This window comes from Triturus cristatus, chromosome 10 (assembly GCF_964204655.1).
Source record: "Triturus cristatus chromosome 10, aTriCri1.1, whole genome shotgun sequence".
Classification (NCBI taxonomy): domain Eukaryota; kingdom Metazoa; phylum Chordata; class Amphibia; order Caudata; family Salamandridae; genus Triturus; species Triturus cristatus.
The window spans coordinates 781,807,921-781,835,066 of record NC_140593.1 but is presented as its reverse complement, the minus strand read 5'-3'; the positions used below and the strand labels follow the sequence as shown (position 1 = coordinate 781,835,066).

At 48.0% G+C, this 27,146-nt stretch overlaps 1 protein-coding gene across 2 annotated transcripts in view; it reads left to right on the top strand.

Moving 5' to 3' along the window:
* Positions 1–27,146, top strand: part of USP7 (ubiquitin specific peptidase 7) — a 1,511,465-nt gene that overhangs the window by 1,023,858 nt on the left and 460,461 nt on the right. For both annotated transcript variants that reach the window (XM_085628311.1, XM_085628312.1), the window contains exon 21: positions 22,981–23,081. In XM_085628311.1, coding sequence (XP_085484437.1) covers positions 22,981–23,081 — 101 coding nt within the window. The remainder of the gene's footprint in view (positions 1–22,980; positions 23,082–27,146) is intronic.

Here is a 27,146-nt window from a genome sequence, read left to right as displayed (position 1 = left end):
GGTTGCTTAAAATTGCCCCAAAGAATCTGCAGGTGTGAACATCTTAATACAGACAATTTGGGCACATAATGTCTCATTTCTATCTGCTTCTCAGACAGCGACAAAAAATGTTTATTTTTTTTAATTTTTAAAATGTACCTTCTTAACCTTATGAAATTTCGCTAGAAGTCTTAGTAAATGACATTTTAACAAACCTATTATAAAAACTGTATTTTAAGGTTGTTTTATATGTCTTGCGCGCTCTGTCTTGCAAGACTTTTTGGTATAGGAAGGTGGACACCCTCCTCCGGGAGTGGGACTGCTGTGGGAATCTATTCACAAGGTGAGGAATCCACTGGCAGATGTATCCATCAGAAGAACAAGTTACTTACCTTCGGTAATGCTTTTTCTGGTGGATACAGTATCTGCCTGTGGATTCCTCGCTGGCCCACCTGCCTCCCCGTTGTCCACCTTTTGTATACCTTAAAGGATGTCTTGCTTGAGATGTTATACTTTGTAAATTCTTTCTATCTGGTACATTGGTAGGAAATGCTTGTTATTTAGCTTTCCTTTTGTATATGTACTATGAATATTTGATTGAATGTTGTATACTGTGTATACTTTGAATCTGTTGTTGGTCCACCTGTTTGCCTCGGAGGCACGGAAAAAATGGGTGGAACAGACGCCAACGTGGCTCTCTCATGGCTCCGGTGAAGTCATACGGAGTCGCGAGTGGAGCCGAGGTATTATGACGTCCACGTCGGCGTAAAGTGCTGGAAAAAAAGTTCTGTGGAATGCTGGCGCAGGGGATATTCACAAGGTGAGGAATCCACAGGCAGATACTGTATCCACCAGAAAAAGCGTTACCGAAGGTAAGTAACTTGTTCGTTTGCAAGGCTTTCTTGATTCCTATCTGAAATGTCCAATCTAGGGGAAGCTGTACTAAAGTGACTGGGCGTCGCCTTTGTTGGGGGTGTAATTTGGGGTCCTGTCGTGCTATGAGTTTGGTGAACAAAAATTGTCAGGCTGCGTGATCTTACAACGGTCGCTTTATCCTGTTTACTATAGTAGGATGAGATTTAATTTGCACCCTTGATTTTAAGCTCCTTTCCATTAGCCCGCATAGTTTTCACTTCTATTAGATCGATAGCTGCTAAAGTGCAGTTTTCATCTGTGGATTTAACTGATTTATTAGTCTTTGCAATCTTTTTTGTTTCTGCCACAGCCTCTGTTGCCTTCCTTTTCCCCATAGCAGATTCTAGTATACTAGATTGCGAAGTGTTAGGTCTATTGTTATTGGAGTGTAGAAGGCCCTAATTGGGGTAAAGACTTAGATAAGCAAATGACAAGCGACCACAATTATACACCACTTGTAAACCAAACTGTAAACAATACTGTAACTACAATGCAACCCAATGAACATAACTTCTATAATAGAGTTCCTTCAAGGTACAAGTTAGTAAGAAAAGTACAAGTTTAACAGTTCAGCCTTTTCATGCTTATTTGCCTCCGATAAGAAGACCTTGGTTTGTCCTTTATATGAATTGACAAGGCTTATGCACATAGCCCGAGAACATCAATAAACCATTTTCATCGTCAACTCTCTGTAATAAAAAGGTTTGTAACGAATATGGAGAGAGGTGTCTATTTAAGAAAAGGTTTGTGTTTAAATAGTCCAATGCAAAGCAAGGCACTAAAACGAGTAAAAGATCTTACCAGTGTGACCTGTTTCTATCACATCCGGCCTCGGACAGGCACAGACGAGCCTGCCCGAGCTGCGGGTGCCCTGGCTGGCCTTAAGGCTCCTCCCGGCGCGTGGAGATGACAAATGCGATATCTGTGCCGCTTTGCTGTCTGAGAGTTGGAGTCTCAGGCTTCCCCGGTCACTGGTGTTGAAAATAACGGGCTCCCTGCAAAGCTGTCTTAGTCCGCACAGACATGACACCTATGTACTATATACAAAAACAGGGGGGGGGGGGGGGGGGGGGGGCGGAGAGACACGCTCTCTCCAAGTGTCATGCCCATTTGGAAATGGTCCATACATCACAAAATGTATCTCCTAGCAGAACTTCTTCCAGGAGTAAACAATCAGATTTCAGAACTTCTCAGCAGACAGAGACCGCAATTCCACGAGTGGGAACTTCATCCCCAGATTCTTCTTCCCTACTTTCAGACATGGGGATTTCCTCACATAGACCTGTTCGCCTCAGCTCAAAACGCAAGGAGCCCAAGCTTCGCCTTCAGGTTCCCACACCTGCTCTCCAAAGGCAATGCCTTATGGATGCCTTATGGATGAACTGGTCAGCGATATTTGCCTACGCTTTTCCACCTCTCCCACTCATTCCACTGGAAGTTCGGAAGCTCAGACAATCATCCCTCAAACTCATTCTCATAGCTCCCACATGGGCATGTCAACCTTGGTTCACCACCCTGCTAGAGCTCTCAGTAGTTTCACACCAAAAGCTGCATCTCCTCACTCAAAACCATGGAGAAATCAGGCGTCCAAATCCCAAGGAACTCAACCTAGCGATGTGGATCCTGAAGTCATAGTTTGGTGTTTTACAATTACCACCAGACTCTATGAATATCCTAAAGGAAGCTAGGAAATCTACTACTAGGGAATGTTGTGCAGCAAAGTGGAAACATTTTCTTATACACTAACAATAACAATATAAGCCCCCTAGATGCTTCAGTGCAAAACGTATGGTTTGAGGCATATGAGCTGCAGATTATACACTTTTGCATAGATCGCCATCTGGTGTTGGGCCCGGATGTTTGCAGTTTGTTTTTCTTCTTGGACAGTCTTTGGAAGTCACGAGTTCGGTGACTCCTCCTTCGGTCCGTACTGCGCATGGGCTTCGGCTCCATCTTCAGATTGTTTTTTACTGCCATCGGGCTCGGATGTAATACTTCGTGCTCCGGCTTCGAACCTTTCCAGTTCGACCTTCGACAAAAAATCCTCGTCCATCGAGATTCTTTAGACGGAATAGACTTCATCTCTCTTCGGCACTTCCTCGATTCCAGACATCGGCAGCGGCCTTCGGGCCTACCTCGACTCCGGTCTCGGCAGATGAAAAGGACTCCCTTCAAGAAGTGCCCAAAATGTAGGTCTAAATTTCCCCACACCGACCTCCATCAGGTGTGCAACCTCTGCCTCTCTCCCGAACACGAGGCCCGCGACTGCCCCGCCTGCAAGTCTTTTCGATCGAAAAAGACTATTCGGGATCAACTAGCTCGATGCACCATGGCGCACTCATCGACCTCTGCTCCATCTGACATCTTCGGAGAAGACACCGGAGCTTCGGGACAGCTGCACACCGAGCGGGAGGAAGATGTCGTCAGCGCTTCCGAGGCCGACGACTCCGACGTGGAGGAGATCACACCGGCGCAGAGGGTCGTGAGTACTCTACCCCCTCCCCCTCCCGCGCCCATACCGAAAGAGACTCCGGTTACCCCTTTGCCTCCGGGCCTAGGGAAAGCCAAGCATACTGCTTCCATCACCCCACCTTCGGGCCCGGTGAAAAAACATCACAAGTCTCCTGGCGGCTCGGGCCAGCCTCCTAGTGGCGCCGACAAACATTCTTCGGCGCCGAAGAAAACAAGTTCCGTTCCTAAGCCATCGGTGTCGAAACCTGGCCTCTCGGTGCCGACCAAACACAAATCCCTCGGCACCGACGCTTCCGTGTCGAAGCCTGCCTCGGCGCCGAAAAGATCGGACACCCCGAGAAAGCATGGCGCGGATAAACCGCCGAAGCCTTCGGTTCCGAAAACATCAGCACCGATAGAGGAATCTGTGCCGGAGGAGCTTTTCACACCGGATCCTCTTCAAAAGACTTTAACTAAGGATCCCAGGACTGGACATTTAACTTGGTCTTCCAAGAAAAGACTTTTGGACAATCCAACTCCTCCTCCACCACCAAAATGGAAGGACTCTGCCACATCCCCGTTCAAAGTACCCTCCCCACCACCTCCAACTCCTCCTCCTCCACCACCACCCCCTCCTCCACCCCCTCCATCTCCGCCCCCACCTTCTCCACCCTTGCCTCATCGGTCTCCAACCCCGTCTCCGGACCCCGATGACCACGGAGATCCATTCTATGATCCCACAGATGCCCCGCAGGACCCCACTCCTCCGGAAACACCTGACCCATGGGAGGATTATCACAATCCCAATGTCCCAGATGTGCCTCAGGATGATCTCTATCCATCCAGGCCGTCTCCACCAGAGGACTCCCTGGGGTTCCACCACCTCTTACAACGGGCGGCACATTTCCACGGGGTGGAATTACACAGTGATCCAGTTGAGGAAGACTTCCTACTTGACACATTTGACATAGCAGATAAATCCACTGCTATATTACCCATGCTTAAAGGGGTGACTAAGCATGCCACAGAGGTTTTTAAAGACCCCGTTAGAGCTAGGGTCTTAAACCCCAGAATAGAAAAGAAGTACAAGGCAGCCCCCACGGATCCGGTCTATATTAAAGGACCTGCGCCCCTAGACTCACTAGTGGTTTCCACAGCTAGGAAGCGCTCCAACTCTTTCATCTGGTGAGGCTCCACCACCTGATACGGAGTCCAAACTTTTAGATGCGTCAGGCAAACGCACTGCCTCGCAAGCTGCCAATATGTGGCGCATCGCCAACACGCATGCGCTGCTAGCAAGGTACGATAGAGCGCACTATGATGAGCTGGAGGCTCTCATGCAGCATCTCCCGGAAAAATATAAGAATAAAGCTCATGAGTTAATACAAGAGGGAAAGATTATTACCAACACCTCTATTAAGTGTGCACTTGACGCAGCAGACACGGCGTCCAGGGCTATAAACACCAGTGTCCTGCTTCGCCGTCACGCCTGGCTCAGAATTTCAGGCTTTAAACCAGAGGTCCAAGCATCTATCTTAAACCACCCTTTTGACCAACAACACTTATTTGGCCCAAAGGTAGACTAAGCCCTGGAAAAAATGAAGAAGGATACAGACACGGCGAAGTCTATGGGAGCCCTGCAATCACAGACCCCTAGACGCTCCTTTCGCCGTTCTTCCTTTCGAGGCTCTGGCAGAGGTTACTCTTCCGATAACGCCTCCACTTCCTACAAGTCCCCTCCTCAAAATACCTTCTCAAAGGGCTACCAAAGAGGCGGATATCGCGGAAACAATAATAAAGGCAGGGGCAAAACCAACACCGCCCGTTCTGCCACACCGCCCACACAGTGACTTTCCCCCCGCTCCCCCCAGACCATTCCACTTGGGTCGGGGGCAGACTACAAGACTTCCTTCACACCTGGGAGGCCATAACATCAGACAAATGGGTAACCCAAATTATCCGGTCAGGGTACTGTCTCGAACTAACTTCTACCCCCCCAAATATTCCACCCAGACACCGTGCGATGTCACAAGAACATACCACACTTCTGAAACAAGAGGTACTCTCCCTCCTGCAAAAACACACGATAGAGCAGGTACCCGTCGATCAGCAAAATCTAGGGGTCTACTCGCTGTACTTTCTCATACCGAAGAAAGACGAGACCCTACGGCCCATTCTAGACCTCCGGCCTCTAAATGCATACATCCATTCAGACCATTTTCATATGGTAACTCTTCAGCAAGTTCTCCCACTCCTCCGTCAGGGCGACTTTCTCACTACACTGGACCTGAAAGACGCATACTTTCATATCCCAATACACCCTGCTCACAGAAAGTACCTCCGATTTGTGGTGGACGGCCAACATTATCAGTTCAATGTTCTCCCCTTCGGGGTCACAACCGCACCACGGGTGTTTACCAAATGCCTGGCAGTAGTGGCAGCACACCTCCGAAGACAAAACATTCACGTCTTCCCCTACCTGGACGACTGGCTCATAAAAGCCGCATCCTACCACCAGTGTGTACAAAATACAAACACTACCATACAACTACTCCACCAGCTAGGCTTTACGGTGAATCACCAAAAGTCCCACTTGATACCGTCTCACACAAAGCAATACCTCGGTGCCACTATAGACACCTCAAAAACTATAGCCTATGCCAACTCAGCCAGGATCGCAAGCATGCAAGCCCTGCGCCAAAAGTTCCTTCTTCAGCACTCTCTCCCAGAAAGAGTTTTCATGAAACTAATAGGGATGATGGCGTCTTGCATTTTCATAGTGCCTCATGCAAGACTTCAGATGCGTCCACTCCAAGAGTGCCTAGCACGCCAGTGGAACCAGGCCCAGGGTCAGATGACGGATCTGGTGTTGGTGGACGGTCGCACCCATCGCTCTCTGCAGTGGTGGAACACCACAAACCTTTCCAAAGGGCGACCGTTCCTGGACCCGGTTCCTCAGGTGATTCTAACAACGGACGCATCGCTCTCCGGCTGGGGAGCGCATCTATTACACCTCACAGTGCAAGGTCTATGGACGCCACAACAGAGGTTACTCCACATCAACCACCTGGAGTTATTGGCGATCTTTCTAGCCCTGAAATCGTTTCAGAAACAAATTTCAGCCAAAGCAGTCCTAATTCGCACAGATAATATGACTGCAATGTATTCAGAAACAGGGGGGGGACACACTCTTCCCCAGCTCTCCCGCTTAGCACAGAGCATATGGAGATGGGCAATTCCACAAAAAATCTTTCTCCTGGCACAACACGTCCCAGGGATACAAAACACCATGGCAGATCTGCTCAGCAGACAAACGCGGCAAATGCACGAATGGGAACTGCATCCACAAGTTCTTCGCTCATTCTTCCACAAGTGGGGGCATCCTCAGATAGACCTCTTCGCCACCCACGAAAACAAAAAATGCCCAAGCTTCGCCGCCAGATACCCACACCCATTGTCCAAAGGCAATGCGATATGGATGAACTGGTCAGGCAAATTTGCATACGCCTTTCCACCTCTCCCGCTAATTCCGTTAGTGGTAAGGAAGCTACAACAGCACTCCCTCAGACTCATTCTGGCAGCTCCAACATTGGCCAGGCAGCCGTGGTACACCACACTACTACAGCTATCGGTGGTACCACATCAAAAACTGCACCTGTCCCCATGCCTCCTAACCCAGAACCATGGAGAAATCAGGCACCCGGACCCAGCTCAGCTCAACCTTGCGATCTGGCTCCTGAAATCTTAGAATTTGAATACCTTAATCTTCCCCCTGATTGCATGAACATTATCAAGGAAGCCAGACTTCCTACCACTCGAGCATGCTATGCCGCAAAGTGAAAGAGATTTGTTGTTTACTGCCGTAACAATACAATCAACCCTTTAGATGCATCCATACAGCACATCATATGCTATCTGCTCCATCTTCAAAGGTGTAACCTGGCATATTCATCCATACGTCTACACCTAGCAGCAATTGCTGCTTACCTACAAAACAGACAGCATTTATCACTGTTCAGAGTACCTGCTATTAAAGCCTTTATGGAAGGCCTTAAACGAGTAATTCCACCCAGGGCACCACCTTCCCCTGTATGGAATCTAAACGTAGTTCTTACAAGGCTAATGGGTCCGCCTTTCAAACCAATGCATAAATGTGAGCTACAGTTCCTCACTTGGAAAACAGCTTTCCTCGTAGCTATCACTTCCCTTAGAAGGGTTAGTGAGATAAAAGCGTTCACTATACAATAACCCTTTTTACAGATACATCACAGCAAGGTGATACTTCGCACAAATCCAAAATTTCTGCCCAAGGTCATTTCCCCCTTCCATCTTAATCAATCAGTGGAATTACCGGTTTTTTTCTCGCAACCTCAATCTGTTGCGGAAAGGGCTCTACATACACTTGATGTTAAAAGGGCTTTACTGTACTACATACAAAGAACGCAACCTTTCAGAAAGACTAAACAGTTGTTTGTCTCCTTCTCTCCACCTCATAAAGGCAACCCCATCTCTAAATCAGGGATAGCTAGGTGGATTGTAAAGTGCATACAAATTTGCTATCACAAAGCAAAAAGAACCGTATCTGTTCCACCTAAAGCCCACTCTACCAGAAAGATAGGGGCTTCTATGGCTTTTCTAGGGAACATACCCTTAGATGACATCTGCAAAGCAGCCACATGGTCAACACCGCACACCTTCACAAAACATTACTGTGTAGACGTGCACTCCAAACAACAAGCTAGTGTGGGCCAGGCTGTACTAAAGACACTATTTCAAACCACTGCAACGGATACCGGTGGTCGCCGCTAGGGCTGGGTACTGCTATATAATCTATGCAAAAGTGTATAATCTGCTGCTCATATGCCTCGAACGGAATATGCTACTTACCAGTATGCATCTGTTCTTGGCATGTAGAGCTGCAGATCTATACACGCCCACCCGCCTCCCCGGCTACCTGTATCCGTTCCAGTCTATCTTATATAGATACAACACACATGGGTTTCTTACTATCATCACTACGCTCCATCTTTTCCCTGCTTGCGAAAAACAATCTGAGGATGGAGCCGAAGCCCATGCGCAGTACGGACCGAAGGAGGAGTCACCGAACTCGTGACTTCCAAAGACTGTCAAAGAAGAAAAACAAACTGCAAACATCCGGGCCCAACACCAGATGGCGATCTATGCAAAAAGTGTAAAGATCTGCAGCTCTACATGCCAAGAACAGATGCATACTGGTAAGTAGCATATTCCTTATCTCTTACAGTTACAGCAATCTGGATTAGCCTACACATGCATTCGCTTGCATTTAGCGGCAGTAGCTGCATATTTACAAAGCAGACAACACTTCTCTATTCAGAGTACCAGTGATTTAAGCGTTTACGGAAGGATTAAAAATAGTAATGCCACCAAGAGCTCCACCTGCACCAATATGGAACTTGAACCTAGTCCTTCCCAGGCTAATGGGTCCACCTTTTGAACCAATGCACAGGTGTCCACTACAGTTTCCTTCACGGAAGGTTGCTTTTCTTATTGCAATCACTTCCTTAAGGAGAGTTGGTGAAATCCAGGCACTAACTATACAAGAGCCTTTCTTTCAACTTGACAAAGTGGTTCTTCGAACCAATCCCAAATTTCTACCCAAAGTAATTTCTGCTTTTCACATCAATCCATCAGCTGAGTTACCCGTGTTCTTTCATCAACCTGATTCTGTAGCAGAACTAGCTCTACTCACACACTAGATGTTAGAAGAGCTCAACTATATTATGTTAAAGAACAAAAGATTTTCGTAAGAAAAAACAGCTTTGTTGCCACACCACACAAAGGCAATCTCATTTCTAAATCAGGCATTGCAAGATGGATCGTGAAATGTATCCAAACACGTTATCTGAAAGCGAAAAGAACCTTGACTATACCCCCTAGATGCATTCCACCCGCAAAGTAGGGGCTACTATGGCTTTCTTAGGGATTATTCCCCTAGCTGACATTTATAAGGCAGCAACATGGTCTACAGTGCACACATTCACAAAACGTTATTCTGTCCATGTTAGTGAGGCAACAAGCTAATGTAGGCCAGGCAGTACTTAACACACTTTTTCAAACAGCGACAGGTTAGCCACTGCTTGGGAGTTTACTGCTTAATAGTCTATTCAAAGAATGTGATCTACCGCTCGCATGCCTCGAACGGATAATGTTACCTAGTAAGCATCTGTTGTTGGCATATAGATTCACATGCGCCCACCCGGGTACCTATACCTGTTGCAGTTTTTGCATACATACAAATGGACATCTCTATTCTACTTTTACTAACTCCATTCTCACCCTCTGCGGGAAAACAGTCTAACAATGGAGTCAATGCCCATGTGCACTATCACCGAAAGGAGGAGTCACCTTCCTCCTGACTGGAAAAACTTCTTTGAAGAAAAATAACTTGCAGACATCTGGTCCCAACACTAGATGGCAGGAGCATGCAAAGCATGTGAATCTATAGCACTACATTCCAAGAACAGATGCTTACTGGGTATGTAACACATATATATATAATCACTCTTCACAGGGCACTGGTCAGGTTTACAGAAATTTTATTGTCAGCCCAACAGACGCGTTTCTGTGTTCTCGCCTTTCTCAGTGTTGGTAGAGTGCAATGTATCCCCTATCAATTGTTTAAAAACAGTCCTTGCTTAGCTCTCATTGGGCAATTGTTATTAGCAAGTGAAGACATACTATTCAATCTTCTAAATCGTTTTGTACCAGCTTGCCAAAATAACTTGTTTTTACATAGTTTGTAACATTGGCAACACTCATACATTATCACAGTCTAAAGTAGATGTTTTAACTTACTGATTTTGAGCGAAGTTCATCAGGCATGCTGGTTATTTTGAAAACGTTTGTGTTCGAGGCATATGAGCTGCAGATCACACACTTGGCATAGATCGCCATCTGGTGTTAGGCACGGATGTTTGCACTTGCTTTTGTCCTGGAAAGTCTTTGGAAGTCACGAGATAGGTGACTCCTCCGTTGGATCATAGTGCGCATGGGCATCGTCTCCATCCTCAGATTTTTTTCCGCCATCGGGCTCGGATGTGTTTCTCGCGCTCCAGTTAAGAACAGTTGCCGACTCCATTTTGACACGCAATCCTTCACCCTTTCTACGGTATTGTCTCGATCGCGAACCCTACTCGTCGCACATCTCTCCAAGCCGAAGGCTTCGATTCCGGTAGTCGAAGGCCTTCGGGCCTACCTGGGCCTTAGCATCTGGCTCATGGAAAGGATGCCATTCAAGAAGTGTCCTCGATGTGGGTCGAAGTTTCCTCACACCGATCTGCATGTCACCGGAGCACGAGGTCAGAGACTGTCCAACTTGTGCCTCTTTCTACTCCAAGAAGACCACTCTGGATTGGCGAGCTCGGAGGACCATGGCTCGCTCGTCGAAAGCCATCCCTGACATCTTCCAAGAGGGCGTCTATGTACCTGAGCGGGAGCTGATCGAAGAAGGGCGTGTCAGCGCCTCCGAAGCCGATGACTCGGACGTCGAAGAAATCACTCCGGTGCAGAGGGTCGTAAGTAAAGACGGAGACCCCGACCCACTCCACACAAAAAAGGCTTCGGTCACACCTTCACCTTCGGGCCCAGGTGCACACGACACACTGCTTCCCACGCCCCGCCCTTGGGCCCGGCAAAGAAGCCTACCAAGCCTTCAGGCGTCTCGGGCTCGAGTCAGCCAGCCTCCGGTGTCGAAACTCAATCTTCGGCACCAAAAAAGAAACCGCCCTCCTCCTCCGTGTCGACCGCTGCTTCCACCTCAAAGCCTTCGACACCGAAAACAACGAGCACCAACTCGTCAGCACCGAAAAACATTCGGAGCCGACCAAGAAGCCACTCCCCAAGAGTTCCGACTCACACTCTTTGGAGCCGAAAAAATCATTGGGACTGAAAAAGCATACAGAGATTGCAAAACAAGACCGGTCCAAACCCAAAGACACTCCGGCGCCGGTGCCGAAAAAGCCCTCTGAACCGAAACACTCGGCGCCGAAAAACCAACCTTTAGCAGAAGAGCTTTTTCGACCAGACCCTGCAGAAAAAACCTCTGGTTAAAGCCCCTAAAACTGGTCAATTGACACGAAGTTCCAGGAAAAGACCACTGGACAAGCCTACACCTGCCCCACCACCTAAGAAGAGGGACATTGCTACATCCCCTCTTAGAGTCCCTTCTCCACCACCTCGTTCTTCTACACCATCTCTTACACCAGTAGACGATGATGGCACCTCTGAAAGGGGGGGGGGGGGGGGGGGGTGCACCTGATTCCCCTGACCCCTGGGATGACCATAATACACCTGACGTCCCTACTTTCCTGCAAGATGACATCTACCCCTCTACGCCTTCCCCACCAGAGGACACCATGGGCTTTAATCAGCTCGTACACAAAGCTGCCCAGTACCAGGGGGTCGACCTACACACGGACCCCGTGGAGGAGGATTTCTTGTTGGACACTTTCAACAACACCCAAAGGTCCACATCTACTTTACCCAATGCTCAAAGGAGTTAAGCATGCTCCAGATGTATTTAAAAACCTGTTAGGGCTCGAGTCATCAACCCTCGCATAGAGAAAAAATACAAAGCTGCCCCTACAGACCCAGCTTACATCAAGGGCCCTGTTCCATTAGACTCCATGGTGGTATCCAATGCCAGAAAGAGGGCTAACTCTCAAACATCAGGTGACGCAGCCCCACCCGACAGAGTCTAAACTCTTGGACGCCTCCGGCAAGAGAAAAGCCTCACAAGTAGCTAACATATGGTGCATTGCCAACACTCCGGCCCTGCTAGCCAGATACGATAGGGCACACTATGATGAGATAGAGTCCCTATTGCAACACCTCCCGTACAAATACAAAAACAAAGCCAACGACCTCATACAGGAGGGCCAACTAATTACCAATACCTCCATCCATTGCGCTCTGGATGTGGCAGATACCGCCTCCAGAGTTGTAAATACAGGTGCCCCTTTTGCGTAGGCACGCTTGGGTATGCATTTCAGGTTTTTAAGCCTGAGGTACAAAGTTCATTCCTGAACCAACCATTCGTACAAGAGCACCTATTTGGCTCTAATGTAGACTCCTCCCTAGAGAAAATGAAATGAACATGGACACAGCCAAGTCAATAGGAGCCTTGCAATCGCTAGCTCCTAAATGTTCTTTTCGTCGCTCCTCCTACAAAGTCAACTCCAGAGGCTACTCATCAGACAACCCCTCCACCTCTTACAAGGCTCCCACCCAGTCCACCTTCACCAGAGGTTACCAGAGAGGAGGTTACAGAGGCAACAATAACCAGGGCAGAGGCAAGACTAACAACACCCGCTCTGCCTCCATCCCCATCCAATGACTTCCCTACGCTTCCCCCGAACCATTCCACTCCTGTCAGGGGAAGACTGCAACAGTTCCTTCCTGTCTGGACCAACATCACCACAGACAGGTGGGTGCGACAGATAGTTCAATCAGGTTATTGTCTCGAACCTACCTCTACTCCCGAAATATACCACCCAAACAGCGTGCAATGTCACAAGAACATCTATCAATGCTAAAGCAGGAGGTAATCTCCCTCCTACAAAAGAAATGCAACAGAACTGGTTCCCCTGGGCCAACAAAACACGGCAGTTTACTCCATGTATTTTCTCATACCAAAGAAGGACGGCTCTGAGACCTATTTTAGACCTCAGACCCCTAAACCTACACATACACTCAGACCATTTCCACATGGTCACACTTCAGCAGGTCCTTCCCATTCTTTCACAAGGCGACTTCCTTGCTACCATAGATCTCAAGGACGCCTACTTCTGTATTCCCATTCATGCAGCTCACAGGAAGTATGTCAGGTTTGAAGTTGACGGGCAGCACTATCAAATTCAAGTACTCCCGTTCAGAGACACAACAGCACCAAGGGTATTCACTAAGTGCCTAGCGGTAGTAGCATCCCACTTAAGAAGACAGCACATTCACGTCTTCCCATATCTCGACGACTGGCTTATAAAAGCCAGCTCATACAACCAGTGTGTGCACCACACTCGCGTGACTATCCAACTACTCCACGACCTGGGGTTCACAGTAAACGACACCAAGACTCATCTGCAACCGTCCCACACACAATACCTCGATGCCATCATAGACCCCTCAAGAGCGCTAGCCTATCCCACTCCAGCCAGGATAGCAAGCATGCAGGCTCCCCTCCCCAAATTTCAACCTCAACACTCCCTTCCAGCTCGAGTGTCCATGCAACTCATAGGGATGATGGTCTCTTGCATATAGTGCCTCACGCAAGACCAAGACTCCAGATGCGGTCGCTACAAGAGTGCTTAGCACGCAAATGGAACCTGGCTCAATGTCAAATAACAGATTTTGTGTTGTCAGACGGTCGCACTCATCGCTCTCAGCAGTGGTGGAACACCAAAAACCTTTCCAAAGGGCGATCGTTCCTAGAGCCAGATCCGCAAATTGTCATGACCGCGAACGCATCGCTCTCCGACTGCGGAGCTCACCTATTGATTCACACCATGCAGGGCAGATAGACACCTCAACAAAAGTTACCCCACATCAACCACCTGGAGTTACTAGCAATATTCTTAGCCTTAAAAGCATTCCAAAATCAAATATCAGGCAAAGCTGTCTTAGTCCGCACAGACAACACGACAGCCATGTACTGCATCCAGAAGCAAGGCGGGGACACACACACTGCAGCTCAGCTAGCACAGAGCATATGGAGATGGACTATACCTCAGAATATATTTCTCCTAGCCCAACATGTCCCGGGAGTTCAAAACTCCATAGCCGATCTGTTAAGTCGTCAAACACAACAGATCCTCGAGTGGGAACTTCATCCGCAAGTTCTTCAGCCATTCTTTCAAATGTGGGGGGCAACCACAGATAGACCTCTTCGCCACCCACGAAAACGCCAAATGCCCAAGCTTCGCCACCAGATATCTACACCCACTGTCCAAAGGCAATGCGATATGGATGAATTGCTCTGACAGATTTGCATACGCTTTTCCGCCTCTCCCACTCATTCCACTGGTGCTGCGCAAACTGCAGCAACACTCGCTGACTCATTCTAGTTGCTCCAACTTGGGCCAGACAACCGTGGTACACCACATTACTGCAACTGTCTGTAGCTCCACACCAAAAAGTACACCTCTCACCACGCCTCTTAACCCAGAACCGGGGAGAGATCAGACAACCGGATCCAGCTCAGCTCAACCTTGCGATATGGCTCCTTAGAGTTTGGTTACCTTGATCTTCCCCCTGACTGTATGAATGTCATTATAAAAGCTAGACGTCCCACCACTAGATCCCGCTATGCAGCCAAGTGGAAGAGATTGGTGATATATTGTCATAACACCATCAATCCCCTAGACGCGTGTATCCAACACATCATAGGGTAGCTTCTACACCGCCAAAGGTGCAACTTTGTCTATTAGACGGCACCTTACTGCCATAGCAGCATACCTACAAAATAGACACAACACTTATCACTTTTCAGGGTACCTGCCATCAAAGCCTTTATGGAAGGGCTTAAAAGGATAATTCCTCCCAGAGTTCCACCGTCACCTGTGTGGAATTTAAACATCGTTCTCACAAGACTAATGGGCCCTCCTTTTGAACCTCTACATAAATGTGAGCTACAATTCTTAACATGGAAAGTAGCTTTCCTAGTAGCCAATACTTCTCTTAGGAGAGTTAGTGAGCTACACGCACGAACTATCCAGGAACCTTTTTTGCAAATCCATCATAATAAGGTTGTTCTACCAACTAATCCTAAATTCCTTCCAAAAGTCATTTCTCCCTTCCAACTCAATAAGTCTGTGGAGTTGCCCGTATTTTTCTCGCAACCAGAAACAGTCGCAGAAAGAGTTCTTCATACTTAGATGTTAAAAGCGCAATGCTTTATTACATCGAGAGGACACAACCTTTTCGTAAGACCAAACAACTTTTTGTCTTTCTCACCACCACACAAAGGCAACCCCATATCAAAGTCTTGAATAGCTAGATGGATCGTTAAATGCATACAAATTTGCTACCACAAAGCAAAATGTACTTTATCTGTTCCTCTGAAAGCCCACTCTACACTAAATATAGGGGCTTCCATGGCATTTTTAGGGAACATTACCTTAGATGACCTCTGCAGGGCAGCTACATGGTCTACACCGCACATATTCACAACACGCTATTGTGGAGATGTGCAAACAAAACAAGCTAGTGTGGGCCAGGCTGTTCTCAAAACACTATTTCAAACTACTGCAGCAGATACTGGTGGTTGCCACTAAGGATGGGTACTGCTATACAATCTATGCTAAGTGTGTGATCTGCAGCTGTTCTTGGCATGTAGAGCTGCAGATCCACACACGCCCACCCGCCTCCCCGGCTACCTTTATCTGTTCCTGTACCATCTTATTTAGATGGAGCATACATGGGCATCTTTCCTGTTACTTACAAAGCTCCATTTCCCTGCTGGCGAAAAACAATCTGAGGATGCCCACTATGATCCAAAGGAGGAGTCACCTATCTCGTGACGTCCAAAGACTTTCCAGGACAAAAAGGGCAAACATCCGGTTCCAACCCCAGCTGGCGATCTATGCGAAGTGTGTGGATCTGCAGCTCTACATGCCAAGAACAGATGCATACTGGTAAGTAGCATTTGCCTTTTCCAACCAGAAAGTGATGCATTAAAATCAAAACACTGTGTCCGTTGTTTAGATGCAATTGCCGTGACATATCTCGCCTCCCTGCTGGTAAAGGTTTCGTAACCCATAAGCTCTCATTGTAGTAATCGACTTAATGTCGGCGGGTGTGACATTATCCTCAGCAGGAGTGGTTCAAGCAATCCATAGTTAACACACTGTCCCAAATTGCCACTAAAGTCATGCTGAACTCTTGAACGGGGGTATCCTTTGTGTGAATGGCAGCAAATACATCCATATATGCTTTGTGGGAAAATTTTATACATCTGGCATAATTTGTGGATACCTATACAAGATTCAAATCTGTTTTTGTGTCATTTTAACTTTACAGTGCAATATGTACTCCTCCAATTGTCATTTTGTTAAAAGTTCTTTCTACCAGGGAGGTCTTATTGCTCATCTTTCTTGGTGTGCGGATTATGTCTCCAGTTTTTGTGTTGATGTTCATTCATCTATTTATAATGAGAAGGAGTTCTGAGAGTCCTTTTTGTATTTTATCAGGACAGTTATTTATCTAATATTTTTTTGTCTTGAACAATGCGGTTTACATGGTTTTTGTCTTGTACATGACCCTTTTGGTCAAAGAGCTCTCTTTGACCAGAGGGTAATGTCTGATATCTGTCAGATTGTGGTTTAGGGTTTTTCCCCCTTTTCCCTCAAGCCCAGATTCTTCCGCGCCTATAGTGTTCTTTATATGTTCTGTGACAGTGATCATATATTCTATCAAGAGCCAAGCTCTTGTTCTGCTATTCCTACGTACATTTGTTCGGTTGTTAGTTATGAACGCAGGTTCTCTTTGGGAACTTTCGTAGGATTAGTTCGCATACCCTCCTCCAGTGGGCTATAGCTATGGTATTTAATTAAAAAGTAAAGGAATTTGTGGCTAGATGTCTCGATCAGATGTACAAGTTACTTACCTTCGGTAACCTAATATCTGGTGGTGATAGTCTAGCCGCAGATTCCTTAACGCCCTACCATCTCTACAAAAAAACCTGAGACAAGAGTTCTACCCTGTTTCAATGCTGGTTTATACACCAGTTGTCACTAGCTCGCATATTAATGACTTAACAAAAATCTTGTTGTTGGTTGTGTCTGTTTATACCTATCTGATAGAGTTCTAGCTGCAGATTCTTTACCTTTGAATTTGCCAGGCGTCCGGCTGGATCAGGAAACTTTTGGTGAGCAATACCCCTTGCGCGCAACTTTAGGTGGCTCCATTCGGCTCCCCGTGACGTCGATTACGTTGGTTATGACGTCGCGATGCCTACATAGGCGCCACCCAGACTCGTGGACGTCAGTTCTTATCTTTCCCGCGCCAGTTAAGAGCCGATCCGGGAAGAGCTACACCTCTGCCACTTTTTGGCAGACTTTTTTCTCGACTTTTGTCAAAGTTAAAAGACATTGTGTGCGAGGGATGTCTAGTAGGAAGACCGGTTTTAAACCGTGCAGGTCTTGCTCCCGGACGATGTCGGTTACCGATCCCCGCCGCGTATTTCTGTGGTGTCTTGAACGCGGCCACGATTCGAAGTCGTGTTCAGGTTACCGGGCGATGGCTTTGAAGACCTTGAGGGAGCGGGCTTTGAAGTTGATTGTGACCCGACAGTGGACACCGTTGAGCGAGACTCCGAGGCGGTCACGATCCCTTTCGTAGAAGAAGTGGTTGCGGGATTGCTCTCGGAGCCCTAAGTCCACTTCCTCCCATTCGAGGTCATCTGGACACTCTGGATAGAAGCACAAGAAGAAAAAGTCCAAGCGGACTTAAACTTCATCTCAACTGGCATAAGTCGTCAAAAGAGGTAAGGAACACGGAATCTCTAGGCATGGTTTGCCGGAGCCAGAGTAGACTTCCCGCCTCACTCCGTTTCTGGGAGCCGGAGCATGTCCCACTCAAATTAAGGATTTTTACAAAGCCATGCAACGCGTATTAAAGTGGAACAACCTCGTTGGTGAGCCCAAGGGCTCCGCAGGGTCGGATGGGGCCCCATTATATTAGTCTGCTTCGGCCACGGCGCCAGTGGGGCATCAGGGGTCCGATTTCAGATCCGGTTCGACTCCGGTTGCGACCTTCCCTGGCGTCAAACCCGAAGTCAGTGACACGACGGCTGTCGGTGGCGCCAGCCCCGTCCTCATCCCTGACGACACAGAGCCGGAATGGTGTCGTACGACGCCGATTCTGATGTCAACTGAACCCAGTGGTTCTATGTTGTCGCCTGAGCACTTTGTGGACGTGCTAGGCTCAAGAGAGGAATGGGAGGAGTCTGGAGATCCTTTAGAGAACCAGGATGTCTGAGGAGACCATGGACTGGTATGGGGAACTTGGGGAAGGCAGTGCTCTGGATACTTCCCCAGACTCTGGCTTGCTCTCTCCACCTACAGTGGCTACGGGGAGGTGGTGTCCTCTGCTATGGGGGTTAAGAGAGCAGCTGACTGGAACTGCCTTTAGTGCCGGTCAGGACTAATTTCCTGACCGAAGTGCTTCAACCCGGAGCTTCCACCTCTGAACCCCTTTTGCCCTTTAATGAGGCACTTACGAACGTTCTACTAGGAACTTGGTCCAAGCCTAGCACTGGGGCTCCTGTGAACAGGACGATTGCACACCGCCATTGCCCAGCACCGTGCTACCCATAGTTCCTCAGTCAACAACCCACCCACAAAGTTTTGTGGTGCAGGCCTCAACTTCCCTGGATGGATTCCCTTCCACCGCTCCGCATAGGGAATCCAAGAGACTGGACTCATTAGGGAAGATGTTTTCTTCCTCTAATCGGTCATTTCGGTCCGTGAATACTGCATGCTTATTGGGCCGTTTCTCTCCCACTCTTTGGGAAATGGTTGTGCTCTCCCAGGCTGTCAGATGGGAGAGATGCGGCAAAATTCACCAATCGGTGTGGTTTGGATACGACCGATTTGCTGGGCAGGTCTATTTCAACGACGCGGCCTTGAGGCGCCACGCTTGGCTTCGTACTTCTGGCTTCTCCGGGGATGTCCAAGCCAATTTGATGGACATGCCCTTTGATGGAACCCGCCTTTTTGGGGAAAAGGCTGACTGGGCCCTGGTCTGGTTCAAGGACTCTTGAGCTACGGCCAGATCCTTGGGCCTCCTCTCCACTCCTCGTGACCAGTCTTCCTTTCGGCCCTTTCAAGGCAATAGAAGGGGTTTCTAGCCGCGTCAGCCCTTTTCTAGGCACTGTCCCACACAGACTACCAAAGCTGTGCATGGACGTGGTACATTCCGTTATCAGATTTGAGGTCAGAAGTCGTCCTCCACACTGCCCCCAGCAGCCGCAGCCGCAGCCTCCAAGCACTCCTAGACTGATTGTGCAGGATCACACTACTCCAGTGGGTGGGAGAATTTGTCCTCTCTCCCGCTGGAGATCTATAACAGACAAGTGGTTCTTGCAGATCGTCCAGGAGGGCTATTCTCTTCCTTTCTTTTCCTCCTGCTATTCTGCCAACTCAGGAACGACTGGCAGAGGATCACTTAAAGCTGCCTCAAGAGGAAGTTGTGGCTCTTTTGGCCAAAGGAGCTATAGAAGGGTTCCAGTTTCAGAAGAAGGCAGTGGCTGTTACTCCAGTTACTTTCTGATTCCGAAGAACAAGAGGCTTCGGCCCATTTTGGATCTAAGGACCGTCAATCTCTTCCTCAAAAAGGAGAAATTCAAAATGCTCACTTTGGCTCAGGTCTTGTCTGCCTTAGACCATGGAGAATGGATGGTAGCGCTGGACTTTAAGGATGCCTATTTTCACATTCCCATCCTTTCAGGGCCACAGGTGCTACCTGCTGTTCAAAGTAGGCCACTAGAACTTTCAGTTTACCGTGCTCCCCTTCGGCCTAACCAGTGCCTTAGTGTTCACCAAGGTGATGTTGGTGGTTGCAGCTCATCTGCGCAGGTTTGGGGTTTCAGTCTTCCCCCTACCTCGACGACTGGCTGTTGAAGGTGTCCTCACCCCAGGCAGTAGTCCCCCACCTTCAAACTACGGCGGACCTCCTGCATTATGCTTGTGGACTATGCCAGGTGGCATATTCGGCCTCTGTAGTTGGACCTGAAGTTCCAGTGGGCACAACATCCGGATAATCTTTCCGATTGCGTCCAGATCTCAGAGGGCACTGCACACCATTTGCAGTGGTGGCTAACAAACCAGGATTGGGTCAACAGCAGGTCCCTCTCCCTTCCCCAGCCAGAGTTCACAGTGGAGACAGATGCATCACTTCTGTGGTGGGGCGGCCACATGGGAGAGGCGGAGATCAGAAGCCTCTGACGGAGTCCGGACTCCACATCAACCTTCTGGAGTCTGGGCAATTCGTCTTGCACTGAAGGCATTCCTTCCTTTTGTCATAGGAAGAGTAGTGCAGGTGTTCAGGGACAACACCACTGCCATGTGGTGCTGCAACAAACAGGGCGGGGTTGGGTTGTGGACCCTATGTCAGGAGGCACTTCGTCTCCGGAAGTGGCTGGAACATCAAGGCATGTCCCTGGTGGGTCAACACCTGGCAGGTTCTCTGATCGACCGGGTGGACAAACTCGGCCGCTGGTGCATGATGGATCGCAAATAGCATCTTCACTCAGAGGTGGTGCAAGGTCTCTTTCAGTCGTGTGGAGAGCCTTGGTTAGATCTATTCCCCACCGAAGAGAACGCGCAGTGTCTGCAGTTCTGCTTGTTGAAATTTCCGAGGCGGCACTCGCTAGGTGACTCTTTTAATCGCGAGTGGAGTTGTGGTCTGTTGTACGGCTTTCTGCCGATACCACTTCTGCCCAGAGTGCTGAAGAAGGTCAAGGACGACTGGGCCCAAGTCATTCTTGTGGCCCCGGACTGGGCACATAGTCTGGTATCCCGAGCTAATGCACATGGCCATCGATCCTCTGATCAGACTGCCCCTTCAGGAGGATCTTCTGTCGTAGCAGCAGGGGACAGTCTTCCACCGGAACCTGTCCAGCCTCCATCTCCTTGCGTGCAGATTGAGCAGCGACCGTTTTCGACCTTCCTCCCGAATTCTGTAACGTTATCTTGGCAGACAGGCGTCCCTCCACCAAAACGGTATACGCCTGTAGATGGAACAAATTTGTGGATTGGTGCGCAGCAAAGGCTGTGGATCCCCTTTCTGCCCCCCTTTCAGAGGTTCTTCTCTTCATCCTTTATTTGGCCCAGCAGGGCTCTGCTCTGCGCACGCTAAAAGGCTATCTGTAGGCCCTTTCAGCCTTTCTTCGGGTTCCTGATCAGCCTTCTCTTTTAAAGTCCCCTATTGTAAATCGCTTCCTTAACGGCATTACTCACTTGTTTACTCCCATTCCTTTCGTAATGCCCCAGTGGGACTTGAAGTTGGTTCTGACCTACCTTGTGTGCGCTCCCTTCTAACCGCTACATAACTGTCCTCTCAGACTTGACACGTAAAACTGCCTTTTTGGTTGCCATCACCTCTGCTCACAGGGTGAATAAGCTCCAGGTTCTTTCTTCCAAACCTCCTTTCCGGGCTGTTAATCCAGACGGTTGTCCTTCGCACTAGGCCTTCTTTCCTTCTTTACAGACCATCACTTTGCCCTCCTACTTCCCGCCTCCTTCTTAAGAAGAAGAGAGCCTCCACCGTCTGGATCCAAAACGTGCGCTTTCATTCTATCTGTGAGATCGCACAAAGCAATTCCGGGTGGATGACCAGCTCTTTGTTGGCTATGTGGGTGCCAAGAAAGGTCTGGCCATGCAAAAGCAGACCATCTCTCGATGGGTCGTTCTTTGCATCAAATTGTTATTCCTTGGCACCCATTCCACAGTGGCGACGCAGTCACTACCGCTTTGTGACGGGGAGTCCCTCTTCATGACATTACGCTCTGGACAGCCAAGTCCAGAGAGATGGCTTCTTTTGACATTTCAGTTCTCCAGGTCTTTCTAGTGTGAACTTAGTTTGCAGACCCAACTCCGGGGTTGGTATTCCTGGGGTATCTTTTCTAAGGTAAGTAATCTATAACTGTCTCTTTCAGATGAACAAGTTACTTACCTTCTGTAACAATATCTCTGTAAGAGACATATATTAGTTATGGATTCCTTACCACCTCACCCATCCTCCTAGTTCTGCGAACTGACTAATATGGCAAACGACTCCCTTTCATGCCCCTAGTTTTTTTGCACCAGTGGTCAGTGTTTTGCATGGCTCCGTGCTTCTGGCGTGGAATGTTGTCTAAAGAACTGACGTCCACGGGCGGTGTCTAAGTAGATACTGCGACGTCAATCCGGTGACCACGTTTCCAACGACGAACGAGTAGTCAATTATGCCACCTACCGACGTGCAGGGATACCGCTGAGGAAAAAATTCTCCGGCACCAGTCTGATGCCTGGGGGTAATTCTAAGGTGAGGAATCCATAACTAATGTATGTCTCTTATAGATATATTGTTACCGAAGGTAAGGAACTTGTTCTTCAAGAGTTGGCCATATAGTGTAATGCATCTTGTCCTTGTGGTTGAACGTCTGTGTTATGTGGTCTTCTTCTTGCTACAAAATCAGCCTTCCTATTCTTTGCCCTGAGGATTGAACATGCCACGAGATCTGAAAGATTTGTAGAAGTAGAAAGCATGTGTATTAAGTTGGAATGTGTACTGAAGGTGCCAAAATTCGATGTAGAATGTATTTTACTGTATTGTAAAGGATCTTTAATAAGAATTGTTTTGGGTAATCACTTTATACAAGTACTTGAATAGAGCTGGGTGCCACTGTAAAAGTAGATTGAAAGCTGTACTTGGCTGAGGGATGGAAAAAGAAAACACAAAAGTACTTAGTGGTGGTAACAGAGCAATGGTGGTAGCGGGTGGAGTTGACTTTTCCAAAATGCTAATGCACCAAACACAAGCAAGGAGACAGTGCATTAAATAATCCTGTACTCTCATGTTTTGATTCATCACCCATCTGATTTTTTTTCATGATTATAGGAAGTTAAACCGAATTTAACAGAACGAATTCAAGACTACGATGTCTCTCTTGATAAAGCTCTTGATGAACTCATGGACGGTGACATTATAGTGTTTCAGAAGTATGTATACTTAAATTGTTGTTGCCTCAAAATATATGAATCCTTAGCATACCTGGAAGCTTAATTATTCATGTAGGTATAGAGTTAATAGTTATGTTGGATAAATAACTATCCACACTTTAAGTTTCAGACATTGTTATTATTTGTTTGCTTTAATGTTGAAGTCACATAAACACATGTATATTTGTTTTTCTTAATAATGGTTACCACCTCCCAGATGTTATTAAAATGGCAGCACTAAGTAGGCTTTACAAATTGTGTTTCTCTAGCATTGCGTCTTGTGAAGATTCTCATGCTTGAATGGTTTGTGATCATCTGAATCTTTTTTGAACTAATGTTCAGCAATGGACTTTCTTCTGTCTCAAACACCCCCATAGACCACAACGTTTGTTCATCTCATTATGTGCCCCAACCTCTGGCCAGGGAGGCAACGACGACAACCCTTTTTTTCCTCTCTCGAGCTATGCAACACTGGATGGTAGTATCAGGGAGTCCTTTGGTGCTCCAGTCCAGCCGTCCATGTTTTTGGACTTTTTTTATTTTGTTCTTATGAGAACAAAATCTTTAGTCTGTTAATGTTCTCTGTTGTCTTTCTCAGATTTTTGAGAATGATTGTGAGAAGTTGGCCTGATATATGATGTCACTAATTCTAGTGTACACCTTGTATCAGTCCAAACAACCCTTATGGTGATTGGTTGTAAAGTCAACCTTATAGACCTGCTATCCTAGTAGTAGCATGGACAAGAGCAGTCTTCGGCTAAACTCTGAATGGCATGTGAAGCCAGCTGTTATACCATTTGTAATCCCTTGAATACCAAATGAAAGGACACCACAACAGATATATTATAAAAATAGAATGAATTTATTCTAGTCAAAATACCCTCAGTACTCTTTATGAGATTCGAGGTAAGTACAACACAGTCTTACTTAAACATACATAAGTCACACAGGTAAGTAATACAGTTAGGCCCTAGGGGGCACACAAACCATATACTAAGTGGTATAAGAACCACTGTCACGAACACAGGATAGGCCTAGGCCTAGGGAATCGCTGGGGCTACACTACACTACCAAAGGTTAGGAAGTGGGAGGCCCACGGGATTCCGGTGCAGAGTGGAAACACTCGCGCGTAATGCGTAAAAGTCGATAGAAATAGTAGTTATTAGAATTTAACAGTTTTAGGACACTTCTGGAGTAACTAGGAAGTAGAGACTTGGAAACTAGACCCTAGGATAGTCAATACCCTTGTGAGCACCGGAGTACTCAAGTTACCTGGGCTGCGGGTGCATAGGTGTGAACTTGCGTCGGGTTTCGTTGTTGACTCTATGGATGCCTGAAGGAAAGTTGCTGACAGGCAGTCAGTGAAGGGTGTCCGGTGGATCCCACGGATGGAATCAAGAAGGAAGGATACCTGCAAGCAGAAGGGACAGAGTGTAGGTCACCAGCCAGGAGCCAGGAAGGATCCAGGCGATGTCGTGAAGATGCAGGTGAAGAGGTGAAGCTTGTCGCAGCAGCCACGGGTACCAGGAGGCGTCGAGGACTACCAGGAAATGAGCTGTCCCACGAAGGCTCTTGCTGTCGGCGGCGTCTATGTCGAGCTAGGACCCAACAAGCCTTGGCAAGCGGAACCCACGCAGAATGGAGGACTTGCTTTTGGTGCAGAACAGGAAGGTCTGGGGTGCTTCTCTTTCACAGAGGTACGGATGCCAGTCTGGAGGAGCCGGACCAGCAAGATGAAATCAAAGGTTCGTCGTCGCAGAGGCTACTAGCCAACGGGCCAGCAACCGGACAACACGTCGAGCAACTCAGGTGCAGAAGGGCCCCACGCAGAACACGTGAACTGTGGGGAGCTGATCTTCTTTGCAGATGGTGCTCGGGATTGGGACTTCTCAATTCCCCAAGCACAGCCTCGAGGAATCCTCGGAAGTCGCGCTAGTCAGTTACTAGCCACTTTTCCCAAGTCGCCGGTCCCACGTCCCTCGTCTCCTCCACGGGTCTAAGCTTTGCTGTAGATGTGGATCTGGTTCAGAGGTGTCTGGAAGTCTCGGTGCTGGTCAGTCTCTGCAGTCGTCCCTCGTAGGATCAGTCGCAAAGCAAGCAGCGGTCGCTGGATGGTGCCTGGTTGCCCAGGGTGGTCACTCCTTGGCCACAAGGGAGATTCTTCAGTCTTCTTCCTGAGGTCGAATGTCGAAGGTCCAGAGTTTCTGTTCAAGTTGCAGATTCAGGATAATCTAATTCTGCGGGGCTCAGCTACCTACTGATATACTGGGCTAGTGGGCTGGTCTACCTGCAAGGTCCCTCCTATGGGTGGGACCAGGAAGGGGAGTGGTTACACCCCCTTTCCTTTGTCCAGTTTCGCGCCAGAGCTGGGGCTGGAGTGCCGCAGCGCCGGTTTGAACTGGACTATGCATGGGACACCTTGTGTGCTCCAGGCAGTGTCTAGTTTCATTCATCCCTCCCTGCCCCAATACACTAAGGCCTGTCTGGGGTGGTGCTAGCACCTCCCAAGGCAGGAAACCTATTGTCCAAGCCTCCCTCGTTGGAAGGACTCCCAGCAGCAGGAGGTTAGACTTGTGTGGCAGCAGCATCCATTTTGTGATGCTGGGGCTCTGGTTAACTTTAACCGGGTAAGTAGGTTTCAACATGTCTTCTCCCTCTAGAAGGGAGGAATAATATCCTCATCACCAGAAATGGTATGGGGGTATTATTCCAAAGTGTTAGACACCTTACACAACATGTTTTGATAAAGCCAAACCATAGTTACCATAACCGTTTAAGATTATAAGGCACTTTAAGAGTATATGGTAGGCTATATCATAGAACCGCTATAAGGACATGGTTCCGAAAGCTGCAGACAGGCTCAGCTCATGCTAGAGCACCATCTCACATGTTACCAAGCACTCTGCCTCCAGGATTGTTAAGGCCTGCCATAGGAGTGGCTGATAGGTACACATGTGTCTATATATAAGGTAGGTATAGGAATACTACACCTAAGCAAGGGGTGATTACACGACCTTGCCCCAGCTGAGTTATCAGCCAGTTGTCATAATGGAAGGCCAGGCCAGGGGTGGCATAATAGATGCTGCAGCCCCTGGTAGGCCTAGGGTACACCTATGCCCTGGGTACCTAAGGTACACTGTACAGGGGCCGATAAGGTGATCGTTACCAATTGGGTTATGCACCTAAAGTACATACTGTGAACTTAGAGAACAGCTGGGCTGTGGGTCTGATTAGCAGGCCCACAGCCACATCTAAGTCGAAAACCAGTGAAGCAAAAGCAAAAAGTGGGGGTGAACATAGAAAGCAGACCCTACTCTCCTACACAACCCCCCCCCCCCAAACTTAGGGACATTAAACTAACCTTGACCAGTTGAGTCTTCATGTTCTAAGTGGAAATATCTGGAGAGTCCATCTGCATTGGCATGGTCAGTCCCAGGTCTATGTTCCACTGTGAAGTCCATCCCCTGTAGGGAAATAGACCACCTAAGAAGTTTGGGATTTTCACCCTTCATCTGATTTAGCCACAAGAGGGGCTTATGGTCTGTCTGAATCTTGAAGTGAGTGCCAAACAAGTATGGCCTCAGCTTCTTCAGGGCCCAAACCACAGCAAAGGCCTCCCTCTCAATAGCTGACCAACGTTTCTCTCTAGGGGTCAGCCTTCTACTAATAAAAGCAATGGGCTGGTCTTGACCATCTATATTCAGTTGTGAAAGAACAGCTCCCACACCCAACTCAGAAGCATCTGTTTGGACTATGAACTCTTTGGAGTAGTCTGGACTTTTCAGAATAGGTGCAATGCACATGGCCTGCTTCAGGGCATCAAATGCTTTTTGACAGCTTACTGTCAACTGAACTTTCTTTGGCATCTTCTTAGAGGTCAAGTCAATAAGTGGTGTCACAATGGACCCATAGTTCTTAACAAAATTTCTGGAGTACCCAGTCAGGCCCAAGAAAGCTCTGACCTGAGTCTGGGTAGTTGGAGGTGTCCAGTCCTTTATGGTCTGGATCTTGCTCTCCAGTGGTTGAACCTGACCCCCCCCCAACCTACTAGGTGGCCCAGGTATA